Source organism: Eptesicus fuscus, chromosome 13, assembly GCF_027574615.1.
Source record: "Eptesicus fuscus isolate TK198812 chromosome 13, DD_ASM_mEF_20220401, whole genome shotgun sequence".
In the NCBI taxonomy this organism is placed as follows: Eukaryota; Metazoa; Chordata; class Mammalia; order Chiroptera; family Vespertilionidae; genus Eptesicus; species Eptesicus fuscus.
Genome location: NC_072485.1, coordinates 62824296 through 62842938, shown reverse-complemented (window position 1 = coordinate 62842938; position 18643 = coordinate 62824296). Strand labels below are relative to the sequence as shown.

General features: G+C 35.4%; 1 protein-coding gene across 1 annotated transcript in view; it reads left to right on the top strand.

Moving 5' to 3' along the window:
* The window catches only part of DCDC1 (doublecortin domain containing 1), a gene marked incomplete at its 3' end in the record, with an annotated part of 313690 nt that overhangs the window by 162468 nt on the left and 132579 nt on the right, over nucleotides 1-18643 (top strand). The window contains exons 12-16 of the mRNA XM_054725690.1: nucleotides 491-654; nucleotides 3877-4002; nucleotides 6437-6542; nucleotides 13488-13622; nucleotides 16185-16303. Coding sequence (XP_054581665.1) covers nucleotides 491-654; nucleotides 3877-4002; nucleotides 6437-6542; nucleotides 13488-13622; nucleotides 16185-16303 — 650 coding nt within the window. The remainder of the gene's footprint in view (nucleotides 1-490; nucleotides 655-3876; nucleotides 4003-6436; nucleotides 6543-13487; nucleotides 13623-16184; nucleotides 16304-18643) is intronic.

Sequence of the window (18643 nt, the reverse complement as noted above, 5' to 3'; positions counted from 1 at the left end):
CCTGGGCTGAAAGTCATGTTTATTTTTGCAATCCTGTAAATGGTGAATTACTCGACCATTGGTTATCTCAGGTTAGTGGGGGATAGGGAGACCGCCCATTGTAAAACCTGAACATGCTCTGCAAGGGCCCTAAGAGAATGTGTAGCTCCCACAAGAAAAGCATAACCCTCATCAAAGAGGACTGTTACCATGTGTAGAAGCTAAACACTCTTCCTGTAAAACTGTCACATCTGCTTTCAGTCCCAGCGCCAAAGGGTCAGAGCTCAATCACAAGCCTGTGGCACCCCCTGCTGGTTAAAAGCCCATGCTCATTTTGTTACTTTCCCTTGAGCTAAACAGTGCCATCATTTCACACTTCTTTTAGCATTCTATATGAATTTAATTATCATTTGTTTGGACTTCATTTGTTACAGAGTAAAGACAGTTTATTACAGTTGTTCACAATTTATGTAATTCTTTTTTCTTCTTCCTTATTTTCCCCCACCACCAGTTACTTCTCAAGATTCATCAAAGGCTTCAAGGATCTTCCATCAACCCACCAGGACTCAATTTTTCTTCAACACGGCTTTTCGATGAGCATGGTCAAGAAATTAAGAATCCACTTTTGCTGAAGAATGAGCAAAAAATTTGGGTCTCTTATGGGAAAGCGTACAGGTAGGAGCGAGGCGTTTCTTCTGTCTGTCCTCAGTCTCTTCTGGGGCAAACTAATTTAAAAGGAGAGTTGAGAAGCCAAGAGCACCCTTTATGAAAATTTCTTAAAATTTTGAATTCCAATAAAATGTCAGGATGCTTTTTTTTGTGAGGCAGTATTGTTTGTGAAATTTGTCATCTCTCTCCCTCTCCTTTCTCTCTCTCTCTCTCTCTCTCTCTCTCTCTCTCTCTCTCTCTCTCTCTCTCTCTCTGACTTTTCTGTCTTAATGCCTTGTCATAGTTCTTGAAGTCTGCCTGTCAGCACAGCAAGTGGGATTTGTTCATGTCTGAGTAGTCACCTTAATGATAGCAGATGGAAACGCCACGGGGGGCCCAAACCCATCACACTGTCATTGTCGCACACTGCCCTGACCTGCTTCCACTCCTCTATTTTTTTTTGTCCCTTTTTAAAGGAGAAATGGATGGTAATTGAAAAGGATTTTAAGCAAGATTTATGAAGCTGTAGACAACATGATTCCCCACTATCTCTCTGTTTTCACAAATAAAGTCTTAACCTTTTAAGCACCAATGACAGAACAGCTAGAGATAAATTGGTAAAGCTCATAAGCTCTATCGTATCAAAGTTGTATTTCTCAAAGGCGCCTTATATTATCCCACAATAATTACTGGTTATTGCGAAGTGTTTTGTAAATTTTTGTAGATTGGTAAATTCCTGCATACAATTATTTGCGTTTCCGAGGAAAGAAAAAGGCTGCAGTCTGCAGGCGCTGATGAGCTGGGCTGTGTGTGGACTGTCTTGAAGATTTATGCATATTTTGACAGAATACATCCAGATGAACTCTGAAACTGCTTGTCAGGAAACTTAAACACACTTTTGCCTTCTCTGAATTTTTTTTTTAGCTCTTAATTTTTCTGTAGAACAGAATAGAGGACATGGGGGAAAATAATTTTGCTTATAGAGTATAATTGATCATAATTGTAATGAAAATAGCCTGGACAGAGCTAGGAGCTAATTGGATTTGCTATATGTTCTAATAGTCAAAATTTTAAGTATGGAAATAAATTTACTCAGAAGTCCATGAAGGTTTTGGAAGAAGTGAGGAGGATTAGTGTTGGTAATATACTACAAAATTCTATTTCACCTGTCCTAGTAGAATAAAATTAAAATACTTAATAATTTCTAATGGTGTGTAATTTATAAAACTCAAAATATCTGTAAGGAATGGTGTTTTTCCCCCCAAAGGCAGATTTCAAAATGTCTTTTAATTGCACTGTGAAAATTGTTTTTGCATGATACAAACAGCAATGAATTGTATTACAAGGAAAGATTTTTAAATAAAATGGTTGGCTAGTAATTTCTTCTTAAATATCATTGTTAAGTGAAAGCAATGACTAATTTTGATGTTTTTGATGTTTGCTATACTACTGTATTTTAATAAGCTCAAATACTTGTTTTTGGTTAATTGAATCATATTTGTGGAATAACTAATAGAAATGCTAAGTATTTGAAATAATTCCAAAATCAGCTGAGGATTGTAGCTGGAGGAGTCCATAGTCTGTATATTTATTGTTCATTATGGTTATTTTAATAGGATAATGTATTATTTTTCTGCTTTTGAATCTAATATGAGGCACTAGGAAACCATAATGCATTTGCTACTATTGGAATTTCTAAAATTTATGTCTAAAAAGTTATTTCTATCCAATTTAAAATATATTGAGAAAAATGTGCAATGTGTACTAAGTAAATGATAATAATTTTCAGGGAGTAATTCTAACTTGCCTAGTATATGCTGATATGGGGAATCAGGTTACTAATTTACAAAATATGATATTGCCAATATCTGCTTCAATTTTTAGTCTCTTAATTAATTATTTTCTACCAATTTTTATTTAGAAAAATGTCAAATCTACAGACAACTTGAAATGATAATACAATGAATATCTATATATCCTTCACCAAGGCTCAACAATTTAAAGAGTTTGCCACATTTATCTTACCTCTTTTTTTTATCTCCCTTCTCTCTCTTTTGAATGGTTAGAAATTAATTTCAGACAATCATTAAAGTTTTATTGTTAAGTGCTTCAGGTCACATAACTGAAGAGTTAGAATTATTATTCTATATCACCACATTGTAATATCTAACATAGTCAACAATAATGTAATATCACCTAATATACAGATTCTATTCAAACTACCCAAATGCACTTTAGAGCTTTTTGTAACCTGGGATCCAAATAAGCTTCAAGTATTGCACTTAGTTATTTTCTTTAGTTCTCTTCAATCTAGAATATTCCTCCACCTTTTATTTTGCTTTTCATGACATTGATTTTTTTTTTAAAGAGTTCAGCACTTTTCTTGTGGAATGTCTCATATTCTGGATTTTTCTGAGTGTTTTCTCATGATTAGATTCAGTTTAAGTATTTTTTATTATACTACACAGGTGATGTGGTTGAGTCATATAATTGTAAAGTTAAATAGCAAGTTTTTGTCACCAATTTAGAAAAAAATATCTCATATTTGACATAGTGGTCACTCTTATTTAAGATCTGATTTATTTTATTTTATTTCCATCACCATTTATCCCCCTATATCCTCTTTCACACACACCCCCATCCCCACACTGTTGTCTGTGTCTATGAGTTCTTTCCCCTTTTTCTTCTTTTTTGCTCAATCCCTTCACCCTCCTTCCGACACTCCCCAACCAGAGCTGTCTGCCTGCTCTCTATCTATGAGTCTGTCTCTATGTTATTCTCAAATAATTAAATTAACCTAAAAAATGTTCCTAACAGTATGTAAAATAAAAGCCAAATTTGCATAACATTTAGTTAGCCCATAAAAAAAAGGTTATTTTTTTAAATATTAAGGATTTACTTAAATATCAGATCCAAAGATTATTATTGGCATATTGCATTGTAGCTACACATTGATGAACATCATTTAGTTATACAGGATATAGTTATTACAAAATAAACTACATGAAAAATTGGTTGTTTTTCTCCACTAAATATTTTGCTTTTATTGTTTAAATTATTTTTAAAAATATTATGTGTTGTAACTATCCTTGGCATATTATAAATCAGCCAAATAAAGTAAAATGTGCATTTAGGATTTGGGGATTTTACTAGACACTGATATTTTATGTTTTATTACTTATTTGTGCTCAAATTTCAGTGTTTGCATAATTTTGCAGATAGCTTTGATTTTCCCCCCCCATTTTTCAGATCTCCATGGAACCCTGTTTTGAGTTTGACCTTTGACCAGGTGACTGCATTTGCCAGAGGTGGCATTACAATTGCATATAAAACCTTCTTGGATCCCAAAGCTGTTCTGCTACCTGGATGTGACAAGTAAATTAATGTGTGCTTGGTTAAATTAATCTGAATCATCTAAATTCAGATTTTTCAGAGTGAGAGATTGAAACAGTAAAAGATGTTCTTTGAATCACTTTACATAAACAATTATTTATTTTATTGACTTATTTCATGATATAATGAGCTAGTGCCTATAAGACTTAATCATTAACATCATTAACATTCCTTGAGTTTTAAAAAAATGTATGGGCCAATGAGCAGATTATAGTTTCAACTTTGCAGATATGATAATTTTATTTAAAATGAAAAAGCTGTTTTTAGTGCTTCCATTCTAATATTTGAATGGAATCATTAAAATATTATATAATATGTTTATACATAGGAGTGTTCATATTTAAGGATCTCATTTGATGACAAATTAAAAACAAAAGCAATGCTGGAGGCTTGGTGGGATAGTGAGAGAAAAACAGGAGGTAAAGGGTTGGGCGTCTTGTCCCATATCCGCTTATAATTGTCCATGGGCAGATGGGTGTCTGTCTTGCCTGTAAAAAGATAAAACCCAGCATTCACTGAGTGTTAACCATAGTCCAGGCACAGTTTTAAATGAATTGGGTAGGAATCTAATCCTCAAAACAATTATTTTTATCGTATCATTACCTGTTATCCTGTTATTACTCCGTTTTATAGAAACTGAGGCACAGAAGGGCAAAGGAATTTGCCCAGTCACACAACTGGTACAAGATAGATCCAAAATTCTAACCCGAACTGTCTTTCTTAAGAACTGAGGGTTTAAACACTATCCTGCACTGTCTAACAGAACTTTCTGTGCTGATGAAAACATACTTTGTGACTATTGAGAACTTGATGTCTGACTAATGTGACTGAGGAACTGAATTTTTAATTTTGTTAAAATTAATGAATTTTAATTAAAATATATGTGGCTAGTGGCTACCATATTGGACATCAAAGCAGAAAACTGATACTATATTGGGTTATGTGATCTATCTGTAAGGTCCTATCTAGCTTTAATATTTTATAATTTAACAAATCCCAACTTTACTTAAGATGAAGGTGAAAAGACTGAAGTAGAGGGTAGATCCACAAAACCAAAGGCAGTCTGATGAGGTCACAGTCTGTAGTCAACCTATTGCTACATATGTCTACAAAGACCAACTCTTCCCCCAATGACTGCCTGCCATGTATTAGACAAGATTTGAATCTCTTTTGTCCTGTTCTCTGTTTCTTTTTAAAAATATATATTTTATTGATTTTTTACAGAGAGGAAGGGAGAGGGATAGAGAGTTAGAAACATCAATGAGAGAGAAACATCGACCAGCTGCCTCCTGCACACTCCCTACTGGATATGTGCCCACAACCAAGGTACATGCCCTTGATTGAAATTGAACCTGGGACCCTTGAGTCCGCAGGCCAACGCTCTATCCACTGAGCCAAACTGGTTAGGGCTCTGTTTCTTTATAGATAGAAATAACTCATCAGCATTTTTTTAAATAGGTATTTCCATTTATGAGATGAATTACATGTGCAGTGATTTTTCTCCAAGCTGTTACATTTGCCTCGATCCTTCAATTTTTAGCTAGGAGTTTAATTTGAAATTCATGTATTCCTTCTTAATTTTACTTCCCAGGTGCAATAAATATTGTTTTAGTGAGTGGATTCAAATTAGATTTAGCTTCTTAAGAATAACAATATGAAACTGCCTGCCCTTATTGAACTAATTTGAAGATCATTTCCTTAATATTTGGATTCCATTTGAATTTTCTTTCTGTACTCTAAAGTGTATCATTTGAAATCTTAATAATCATATTTTTATATTTCTCAGAGTATTGAAAAAATACTATTACCAGCCTCAGAAACTGTTGAATAGCAGCATGTTCTAGGATATGTCTTAACATATCAATATTGAGCCAAGTAATTTTCTTTGGAGTAGGGAGTTGCTCACTTTTAAAACAAGTGATTTGGCTGAATTAAAATGGCATTCAACACCTCCAGTTTGTGGTTTGTCCATGTACTCACTAGACTGTGCTGCCTCTTAGGATGTTCTTAAAAATAACAAACTCATGCTTAGCACAACTATCATAAGTATAAAAGCATCCTTTATTATTCATACTCCATTGCATTTAGAATATAAATGTAACAGTGCAGATGGCCTCAACTATGAGTGATCCTTTCAGAATAAAAGTCATTTTTTTGTTTCTTTGTTCTATTAATAATTAATTAGGCATGGAATCCCCCACTGTCATAAATAATTGCAAGGTAAAAAATTAAAACTTTCCCTTTCCCAATTATTGATACCAAAGCACTTTACAAATTTTGTTTAAAATTATACATTGAGTTTTCTCTTATTAGTGGAGTATAAAATGCATAAATTATTAAACTAGTAGATTAAAGAGTATTATAAATAAATATATTTTATTCTAGCAAAAATAATCAAATATTTCACTTTTTTTAGTTGGGAAGTTTGTGAGGGATTTCCAGTGAATTTTAATGCCAACAGTCAACAGATACCTGATCAATTTGAAAAGGTGGACTTGGAGGATCATTTCCTACAGAACAAGGTCAGAATTATATGTTATAATTAATGTGGGCATTTTATGTACTGGATTTTCAGTCAATATATGGTGACTGAGTGGATATTGGTGAAAGTTTTGAAAATTATTAATTATTCTACAAGTGTTGGGGCATTATTCTTTACTTCCTGTTATTAAGCCCTTTAAAACTGAATCAATATATAGCATTTCTGCTTGAAAAAAATTCGACCTGAATGATGTCATTCAAGTACTGTTTTTGACATATTTCCTCTAGACCTACTGTATTATAATAAGTTTGAGTTACTTAAGAAAGTCTTTAAGATGGCTATTCTCTATACTTTAGGATCTGATCTATTTGCTCTATGGGTTGATGTATGTAAGGAACATGAGTTCTTCAGAAAACCCAATTCATGGCAAGCCAATCCAGAAGGTCTATGGATTAATTTGCACTTAGGTATCCTGCCAGTAAAGAATTTTGTTCTCCAAGTGAGCTATTAAAGGCACTTAAAACATGTCTTTTAAAAAGAAATACTTCTTTTGTTTTTCTCATCTGGGAAACTATGTAGAGTTGTTCATTTCAACTATATAAGCTTTAGTTTTTGAATTCAAAACCCAAAGGCACAGAGATGGGGATGCCCAAAGAAAGTAGGACTTCCTGTTCACTGGTCTGGGCCCTCTATTTCCAAGACACAGTATAAGAAATACATTGTCCCAAACTAATATTTTTAATTTCTCCATGCTGCCCATTCATGTTATTATGTCAAAACTTAATATTGAGAATATTAGTTGTTTCAAGGTGCATATAAATCTAAGTAATATAATTAAAAAATAGAATAAAATCAGTAATTATTTCTAAGCCTGTTTGTTCTTGAGTAACTTTAGAAAGTAAATGTAAGTTGAATTTTTGTGCCAAGAATTAATGCCTTTTATATTTACCTGACATTTAGATTTATTTACCATAGTTCTGGTCCAGTTGGCAGTTCTTTTTCTTTTCTTTCTTTCTTTTTCTTTTTTTTTCATCCTCACCCAAGGCTATTTTTTCATTGATATTTAGGGAGAGAGGGAGAGAAAGGGAAAGACAGAGAGAAATATCAATGTGAGAGAAACACATCAATTGGTTGCTGGGGAGGAGCCTGTAACCAAAGTATGTGTCCTTGACCAGAATCAAACCCAGGACCCTTTGGTCCACAGGCTGACGCTCTATCCATTGAGCCAAAGCGGGTAGGGCTCCTTTTTACTAGTTTTTTGCTGTAACGTTATTTTCCTGCTCAAAAACTTGTGTGCTTGGCTGTGCCTACTGAAGTTGCATATCCTTATCTGGCCTTCAGTGAACCCCATGATTCTCCTTCAGTCTTCCCCTGCCTTTCCAATCTTCTCTTCTTGATCTTCTTCATACACTACAGTCAGTTAATAAATTGTGTCCCACAACATGCTTTTCACTTTGGTATACTTATGTCATGGCATGTATTGTTCTTTGCCTAGGAAATAACCCCTATCATTACTGTGTGTGTGTGTGTGTGTGTGTGTGTGTGTGTGTGTGTGTGTGTGTGTGTGTGTTTGCCTTAAGGCTTTATTCAACTTCCTCATCTTCCATAAAGCCTTCTCAGATCCTCCAGAAAGAATTAACCTCAAATTACCTTGTATTCTCAGAACGCCTTTGAAAATCGTTCTTAGATCTTGTGTTTTGGTATTGGCATTAATTTGCTTTTGTGCCTTTCTCCTCCCTGAAATTGAGAATTCTTCAGATGCAGACATTGTGTCTCATTCATCTTTGTATTCTGGAGTGCTAGCACAAAGTCTTGACTGTAGGGCAAGTACACAATATATTTTTGATGAAGGATTTCTAAAATTTAGCTGTAACCTATCTTACAAGGCTCTCTATTGTCTAATATGTTGTGTGTTAGCCAAGCCAGATTGTTCCTTTGTTGTTTTCTGAAAGCACTCCATGATTTCTGTTATTATGTCCATGTGGAACCTCTGCCTGGAATTCAACCGCTCTTTCTTTGCCACCAACCCCAGCCTTCTCTTTCACCCTTGTGCCATATCCTAGCACGATGTCTGACATATACTTGGCATTCAACAAATGCTTGTTGAAATCCTGCCCGTCATTCTAGCCTTATCTGATCTGTACCAGCTTCATAAAATCTTCTTTACCCCACCCCCACTCACAAACCAGATAGGATGTTTCTGGCCTTGATAACCCCATTCTATCCATTCTGTGCCATTTATAGTGACAATGAACTTGATGCTATTCCCCCTTACAACTGTTGTTGTTGCATGATTTGAAGTCAATTAGTGTCCCAAATTTAGGCCTATTTCAGGTCACATTGGGGTAAAAAGGGAAGAACAGTATATTCCACTGAGGATGTTAAGATCAGATCATAAAGGGTCTTAATTTAATGTTAGGGATTCTGGATGTTCTGTAGAAAACAAGGATCTATCGGAAACATGAAGCAGAGGCAAGATCTGATTTGATCCTTGTGTTAGGAAGATAATCCAGGAGGTCCCTGTCTTACTTACCCTTGCTACTAGATTAGAAATTCCTTTGAGCCAGAGGACATCCTGATCCTCCTTATCTCTGCTGCAATCTCTAAATACCCAGAGTTAGCTCAATGGAATTGAATTCACTAGTTAATTAACTCATTCAACAGAAGCCAGCTCAAACCGGAAAGAAAATGGAATATTAAAGAGTTGTTACAGGAAAAAACCCCAAGGTGGCTTGTCTCTTTGATTTTAAGTCAAAGTAGGAGTTTAAAAGAAAACTGTATTTTCCAATGTTGAAAAATGATACCATAACAATCATAGTCATTGCATCATGATTAATTGGTTCTAGTGAATCAGTGAAAGTGAGAAAACACTCATCTTAAATAAAGGTTTGTACACTATTGTATGTTTGGAAGAAGAAATTGGTTTTAAATAAAATTACAATCCAACTGAAACGGTATTACAAGAAAACAAAAGTTTGATAACCTGACAAGTAAAGAGAAGCTTTCAAAGAAAAACGGCCTTTCCTTAGTTATGAAACCTTTAAAGCCTTTCAGAATAATGTCTTCGATTATATACAGAGAGGTGATCAGTGCATTGGAAATAGTAATTTAATAATCTAAAAAAGAGCACTTTTAAAGAGAGATTCAGGCAGAGGTGATGGCTACCTGTAGGGCATTTTATGGTTGAATCATGATGCTCATTGCAGTAAAGAAGATACTAAGAGGATTAAAACGTGGGTAGAGAGGAGGGAGGCAAAAGCCAATATTCTTGGTGGGTATGTTTTGAAATTGGCTTGAAATAGAGATATCAGTGCCCAACCCCTTACTGTTTGTTCAAATCTCTTATTGACAAGTAAACCCTTTCCCACAGAGAGAAATTTGGAACATATAATCCCTATTAGTAAGGTGGGAGATAGATATAACCCTGACAATTATAACCTGTTGCTCTTTTATCCATTTCTAAAAAAGATTTGGAGTCTACTACAATGAACTATTTGGCAAATACATCTTTCAACAGTTCTGTATTGTTACTTAGATTGGCAGCATTTTTAGATTGCCCTAGTTTAAGGACAATAAAATTATGTTTCAATAAAATGGATGAAATTTAAACTTCATGTTAGATAATGTAAAGGAAAAAAATAATATGCCTGGTTATGGGAAAATATCACAGAAAAATGGACACTTCCATTTGTGTTTGGCAGGTCATATATTTTGAAAAAAAGGAAAAGAAAATGTATTTTGATCCTTGCCTTTCAGTATGATCAGACATCATCAGGACATTAGTGACAACTTTCAGTATGAAAACAGCAAGAAAATACCAAGTTGTAATTTTAGAATTATGGCCTAGTTATTACAAGTTAACTAGTGAAGTCAGCAGTCATGGATGCTAGCAGAATATATTATTCTGTATTGCACAAAGGAGGCTGGGAAAGGCAAACAAGTCTTTACTGTCATGTTTCTTTGGAGAGCAAGTCAGTCAGAAATAATATTTTCTACAAATAATTCGTATTGGGGAAATACAAAATTTTAATTTAAAATTTGAACTGATTGCCATTAGGAGAGGATACAGGACTTTAAATAAAACCCCAAGTCCCTTTCATATTTTTAGACCAATAGTTAGAGGCTATTTAGAGACTGCTTACCTATATCTTAAAGTTGCCTTATTTGATTGCATCATTATGTGCTCACTGATATTTTCTGCTTTCAGACTGTTTCAGTTTTCCTCTTTGAAGTGGGGTGGATTGATCAGAGAATGGAAATAATAAGAGTGAACATCAGAGACAGGAAAAAAGAGATTTTAGAATATTTCTTACAGTTGTGATTTTAATTCATATATCAAATTATTTGACTTGGCCCTAAATTCTCTAGCAAAAGTATAAAATTTCTACATAACAAACAACTTGTTTGGAATGGGTATTGTGATTGACCTATGAGCTTCTCCTTTCAAGAAAACTTTTATTGTTTTGCATTTTGTTCCTTAATAGATCTGTAAGACAAGACAAGCGGTTCCCCTATTGTTTTGAATTTGCACAGGAATATTGAAGGCTACTCCACATTCATTAGTGATACGGGAAAATAAAATTAAACAAGTTTTAACTGGCCCAGCATGTGTACACTTCATTTTTATCACTGGCAGCTTCTCTATCAGCACAGCTTATTCAGACAAGCAATATCATAGTTGTCATTTAAAGGGAACTATGTAAATAGGTATTCAAAAGAATAAGAGAGAATTTCCTGTTTTGTTTCTCAATAGGACTTAAAGGGTGTTCTAATGGCATGGATTTAGAAATCAGTCTCAACATAGATGCTTTTGCACACACACCTGTACATGCTCACATGTGTGCATGGGCACACACCTACACACACATACAGAGTATATTATGTCAGAGCACTTTTGTTTTTCAGAATTCCAATTTTCAGTTTGTTTTTTTTTAATCTGCCCCACCTTCACAAATGTTTGGTCTAAAGCTAAGCAATCGGATTAAATTAAAAAGAAAAAAGAAGGTGAAGTCATGAAGAGAAATTTAATGACCATTGACAGTTTTAGGTGTCCTCAGACTTGGCAGGATTTTTTCTCTCTATAACATGAAATGCAGCTGAGTTAGTGGCCCTGACTGTGTCTCGTCTATGTAGAATCACTTGGGAACTGTCCAGCAAACTATCTCTCAAAGAACAGCATGGTGTTGGTACTGGGTGCCAACCCAAGACAGACACAAAAGACCCCTCTGCTCTTCACCAATAAGCCAACTGTTAAAAGATTAAACCATGTTGTGGAGATAACAAGAATTTAGGCGCTGGCAGCAGGTGCTGTACAAAGAAGCAGTTGGCAGTGTGTTCCTTCTGTCTGACTAATTCCAGTCAAAACAATCTTCTTCCCAGTTGCAGGGGAGAGTTTTGAGTGTGATGGCAACTTGAAGTTAGGAGGTGGAGTAAGAGTGTTACTTTAAATGCTGAGTCCTGCGGTGGATGGATTAGTAGAATATGGTTTATCATTGTTGAGAAACTGCGGGCGATTCCCCTCCTGAATCCAGCCACAATTGGCTAGCTGGGGAATATACAATCAAAGAGCTATAAGTCAAATCTGCTTACGTGGTGGGGTTGCTGTATTCCTAAAATTTTATTTTCACATACAGAGGACATATAACATTTTCTTCTTTTGAGAAGTAACGCTCTTCCATTATGGAATAATTACCAAATATATTAGTTCTACCCTTTTGTCATCATCTGATCACACTTGAAAAATTTTATCTTTTAAATTATAATTTAATTTTCATATTTTAAAAAGTCATTTGCCACACAACAAATAGCTAGTATTAGTGCCAACTTAGACTTTTTAGTGTTAGAAAATAGTTTTGATTGTTATTGAAGCAACATCACTTATTGGGTTTAAAGCAGAAAATCATGTTCCCATAATCCTATACAAATAAATACTTGTACTTACAAACTTAGCATGATTACTCAGAGAAAGTGAGCATGTAAGTTAGGAGATAAAGTGTTGAATTTGAATAGAATTCCTACAGGTGATACAAATACCTATTAATTTGAGAATCAAGTCTAAGTGAGAAAAGGTAGAAGGTGCACCATACCTTTGACCTACGTAGTCTGATAACAAACACAGATGCAGTGTCTCCCCAATCTGTCCCCTCCTGTCCTATCGCACAACTATCACTAAAGTCTCAACTCATAGCCTTTTATTCTTAGAAGATTGTGTGGGCTCCCAACTGTTCTCCTTGCTTTTGATATTTCCATTCTGCAATCCATTATGTCTACCCTTTGCCATATCAACCTACTAGAATTTGCCATAATCCAGTCCCTCCTGCTTGAAAGGGTTCACTGGCTCCTTACCACAGTCTAACTCCATAGCCTTACACTGGACACCTTCTACAGTTTGGCCAAGTTTATTTTTTGAGCCTATCAAAAAATCCTAAGTTATATTGATTATACATCCTTGCCTTTACTTGGAATATCTTTATATTCTTTATTATTTGTCAATCTGTCTTTATCCTTTAAGATCCAGTCCAGATATTACTTCTTTCAAGACACTCCACTTTTTGTTGCTCCAGTAAAAATGACCCCTACCATTCTTTGAACACTAGATTACTATTTATTCATCCATATGGAGCTGAACATGAAATTGTGTGTGTGTGTGCATGTATATTATTGCCTCTACTGTTGTGAGTTTATTCATGCATTATTATTTATTAATTATTGTATTATTTTCCATATGAACAACTATAAACCTACTTTTACCCTACCCTGTATTTTATAATATCACACACCACACAGTCTGGGACCTTGCCTATCAGAACCAGTGCTCAACAACTGTCAATTGAGTTGAATCAAGTGGGCTTGAGCACTACTGTTTCAAAAGAGCCCTTCTCAATTGGAAACATGATGTTCCAGGGTAACTTATTTTGGGTAAGTGTATTGAAGAAGGTTAACCTTCAGACTCTGTTAAAAACACATACTTCTTTTCATGGTACAGGTGGATTCCAGTATTGTCCTTCACGCCTCAGTTTCCATTGGAAAGTGGGGTTCCTCAGGTAGTGAAGAGAGCACCAGATGTCAGATGGTGCCATCGACCCCGTGGCCTGCAGTCAGTGTGTGGCTGATCATGAAGGTACCTGAGAGTGTCTGTTGTCCCTGAGTGACCTCCCATGCTGGATGGCTTACCATGTGCTCACCTGATCCTCATGCACACAAGCATGCAAGTGAAAGTGTGATCAATTGCTGGCCGTAACAAATGCTCTTTCTCTGCACTTGGGTCATCTATTACAGAGAAACGCTATAGACCCCCCCTCTGAGCATTCAGTCCACTTTTAGATGCGCTGATTTGTTCACACTCCATAGTATATCTACACCCAGCGTAGAGCTTATGTATAGTCCATAGACTTGCCATTTTCCTGAGATTTGTCTGAATGTCACTTGCTTCCACTCTCAGTCTTCACTATTGTGCTTCATGGAGCCTGGTGGGTGAGCACCATGTAATGACGGCATGTGGTCTTTGTAAGGACAGTTTTAGAAGAAATCCCTGAGTACAAAATGTGAACAATGCCTAACAGATTTATAGCTGTGTGTTAGCACTAGTTTTTTGCTTTATTATTTTACTTTTGGATCTGATTTAAATTGAAAGCATAGAATCACCCTACCCTTCTCTCTTACTATTGACATATGTTTTGTAATTGCCACCAAATATTTATGTCTGGAAAGAGATGGCACAGCCTGTATCTACCCTTCCTGTGTCTCCCTCCGTCCCTCACTGTGTATTAATTTTGCTTCCTCTTAGCACTTCTGTGGGTGCAGTCATCAGGGAAGTTTGCTGCTACTTAGTTTGGGGGTGGGGGAGAGGAGCTCAAAACTATTTTCTCAGTGAAATCTTAGATTGCCCTTACTTATTATTTTTAGTTTCCCCAGGAGTTCTAAACAAGCACATAGAGTAATTATGGCATAAAGATACTAAGAAATAGTATTCATTTTTTATAACAAGGCAGAATGAGATTAGATAAGATATTTCCTAAATCTGTTTCCAACTTGGAGACTTGAAGTACTAGCCCTTTTAAAGTTGCATTTTGTGTCTGATTTAATAATAATAATATCTGCCATTTTATTAAACATCTGCTATATGTTAGACATCATATACACACTTTCCTCATTCAATCTTATACAAACTGCAGGTTTTCATTATGTAGCTGAAAGAAACTGACTCTAGTAAGGGTAGAAGAAGGATTCTTGGTCTCTCTAGATTCAAAACATGTATCTTTTCACTGTAATACGGGACACTGCTCTATATTTGACCAATTTATGAGCTTGAGGGAAGTGTTTCAGTTTTAGCACTGCACTGAACACCTGTGTCACCAATTGGACCCGTAGATATGGAAGGTTCTTTCCTAGATCTTCTATTTTGTAATTCTCTGGTATCTGTTTCTAAAAGTTTATGATATTCAAAATATATATCTGGGGAGAGTTACTTAGCTGCTCTGAGCCACCGTTTCCTCATCTATAAAATGAAGTTAGTCATATGAGAAGGCATGTTTGAGGTTCAAGCATAATGTCTGGTAGATAGAAAGTGCTTAATAAATGGTGATTCTTTTTCTCACTCCCAGCTGTTTCCTTTCTGTAACATTATCAAATCAGGATTCCATTCAGTGCTTATATTAGAACCAAATTTAAAATAAATGTTTTCTTAAGTCATCATATATTTATTTCCCATACCACAAAACATTGAGAAATAAGTTACATGCAAAAAAGAAAACAATTTTGAAAATGTTTTTAGATTGAATATTTTTTCCTTATTTATTTATTTAAATATATTTGTATTGATTTCAGAGAGGAAGGGAGAGGGAGAGAAAGAAATATCAAAGATGAGAGAGAATCATTGATCAGCTGCCTCCTGCACGCCCCCTACTGGGACTAGAGCCCGAAACCCAGGCATGTGTCCTTGATTGGAATGGAACCCAGAATCCTTCAGTCTGCAGGCCGACGCTCTATCCACTGAGCCAAACCAGCTAGGGCTTTTTTAAAAAGTAATTTTTTTACCTGTAAAAATAGAGAATTTTGCATGCCACAAATTCTCAAATGTATAAATGAATTCCTCAGTTGTTGTCACTTATTTAAAATGTTGTGTTGATTCACTAAGAAAATTGTTACATGGACATTCAAGCAATATTCCTATCAATTTCCTTATTAGAGAATGTCAACACTTAAAACAAATGCAGCTCACGAGTCATATTAAAATGTTTAACCCGTGGTATTTAGACCCAGAGCAAGGCTTTACGTTGTGTGAAGGTTAAGGATTTGTTTCTGTCTTCAGTTCACTGCACTTTTTTTTCTGTGCGTGCATATTTCAAGGAAGTTCTGTAGTTATAACTACAAGAAGTGACATGTGATGGACCCCCCAATCGCTGCACTGTGAAATATGCACAGAAAAGAAGGACAAATGAAGATATCAAGGCCTGTTTTATTTTGCGCTGAACTATAAAATGCCACCCTTGTCGGACAGGGAAGATCACTGATTCTGAGCACGGCTCACTGACCGCTAAGTTGTGGGTAGTGTTTCACTTTCAGCAACTGTTAATATCCAGGGTTATCCAGGCATAATGACCTCACTATTTGCGACACATTGTTGAATTTTCTGGTTCTTTTAACTTATTTAGACCTGTCTCCCCTCTCTATTCATTGGCAGACTGGAATGATCTTGAGCCGAGCCATAACTCAGGGCTGCCTAGCTATTGGTCATCCAATCAGAGTCAAGGCCACTGAGGGAACATCACTGGAAGGATATAAATTAATCCTCCAGAAAAGGTAATACCTATACGTTACTCAGCTCAAAATAGTAAATGTTCGTTTCAAGATTTATGAGCAGTTAAATCATACTACCTAGATGGAATATTCATTAGGTGTTTAAATTTATGTTCACAACATGATATTAATTTTTCTAATCTGAAATAAGCTTGAAAACATATCCCACCTAGTTTGGTAGTGATTCTTAGATATTTTAAACAGCAAAATGTTGGCCTTCAACATGTACCTATGCTGTAGACAAGTTGCTGCATTACTCTGTAATTATTGAACTCATTTCTTTATCTCTATTTTTATTGATAATTAAAAATTTAATGTTCTATGTGCACTCCTATCCTTTTCTCCGTCTTCTAAATATAAAATATTGAACTGCAAAAGAAAAATTAAGCAGACAAGATATTGATGGCTTGTAAAGCACTGAAAGTGCCTTTTCTGGTTTTTTGTTTTGTTTTGTTCTTTACTCAGATGTGATATTTAAAAAATAAAAAAAAAAATAAAATTTAAAAATTTAAGAAGAAACTTGATTTATACTCAGCAGTTTAGAAATATTGTTTCTTGCTCACTTATCTTCTAATTTCATCCATGTTGACAAAAATAAACCCTGTTGTACTTCTGAACTTAGAAAGCTACTCCTAGATGGATAGGCAGTAGGTTTGTGCTTAGGGCTGAAGCCAGAACTAGGGCATTTAAGCACCAGAAAAACTAGCCCAGCCACTATACAGAAGGGAAGTTTTCTCTAATATGTGAAACAGATTGTTCAACAGGTATTACAATATCACATCATGATTAGGAATGGGATCTACAGAGTCAGATTCACACGTGTAAATTCTGGCTATACCTGGTACTCTAACAAAAATTAATTTCTGAGCCCAACACTATTCTAACTTCTTTATATTATATTGTCACATTTAACCCTCACAACAACCGGAGAAGGTATATATTATTATTATTATCTTTTCAGCTGAGGAAATTGAATCATAGAGAAGTCAATCATTTACTCAAGGTCAAACCTACTAAGGGGCTCGGCAGGAATGCAAACCTAAGCAGTCAGGCTCTACAACTTACTCTTAGCCACAACATTACAATGCCCGTATGTCAGACAATTGCCAATTAGTGTCAAGCATAGCAGCAGATATCTAAGTGGATTAGTAGGGTACATTCATTGAGAAACATAGGAAAAGGGAGAGGGAGGTATTAGCTTGGCAGCATGCAAACTTAGCCAGTGCTAGTAGCATCCTAAACACACAGTTCCCAAGGAAGGATAAACAAACCCAAATCAAGTCGCAGGTTGAGGTGGTGCTGTAGGTGGAATGGGTAACAAGATTTCTGCAGCAGAATCAGTACTATAAACTAGAGACATATCAAGGATCAACGCATGATGATAATGACAAGGCCAAACCATGGGACATGGAGCCACAGAGGCTTTAGCTCATTTAGTTCATGGTTATAACAAACAGAAAAATCAGTCAATTGTAACTGACCCAGAAATTATACAGATTATAGAATTAATGTACAGGAAATTGAAACAGTTGTTATAACTGTATTCCACATATTTAGGAAGCTAGGGAAAAGATTAAACATATTAAGTAGAGATGTGGAAGATATACAAGACTCAAATCCAATTTCTAGAGATGAAAATGGCAATGTATAAAATGAAAAATATATAACTGATGGCAGATTAGACATTGTGGAAGAAAATATTAATGAACTTGAAGAGAAAACAATAGAAACTATTCATAATGAAAGCCACAGAGAAAAATGGGGAAAAAATGAACAAAGTATCAGTGATATGTGAAAAACTTTATATTGTATGTCAATTATTTCTCAATAGTTTTATTTAAAAAGAGCAAAACAAAACAAAACTAAGAAAATAAAACAAAAAATCAAAATGATGGGTAAGGAGTGACTAAGTGTTTGTTACCTTAGAGGGAAATGGTGAGGAACGACCACTCTCCGTGGGAGAGTTATCAGTGGTCTAGTTGAAATGGCAGGTGTTTAGAAAGGTTTTACATATCCCTTGATGAACATGCTCTTCATGCCCAGGGCTCTCCCTGGGCTAACTGGATCCTAAAACTGGTGTTGATGTGGTCTCAACCCACTGAAGTTCACATGCTACTCTGGCAGGATTGTCATAGAACTGGGTAGGACTGAAGCCTCAAACTGGATGTCCTTGTTGCCTATGGAGAATAGAGCATGTGCAAGGAAAGAGAGGATTTAAAAAAATTAAAAATGTAGTTTTATTTGAAAATCTCTATTGACAAGAAAGGATGTGGTTTACTTTTAGAAAGGAAGGAAAGAAGAGAGAGGGGGAGAGAGGGAGAACTGGGCAGTAGAAAGGGAGGA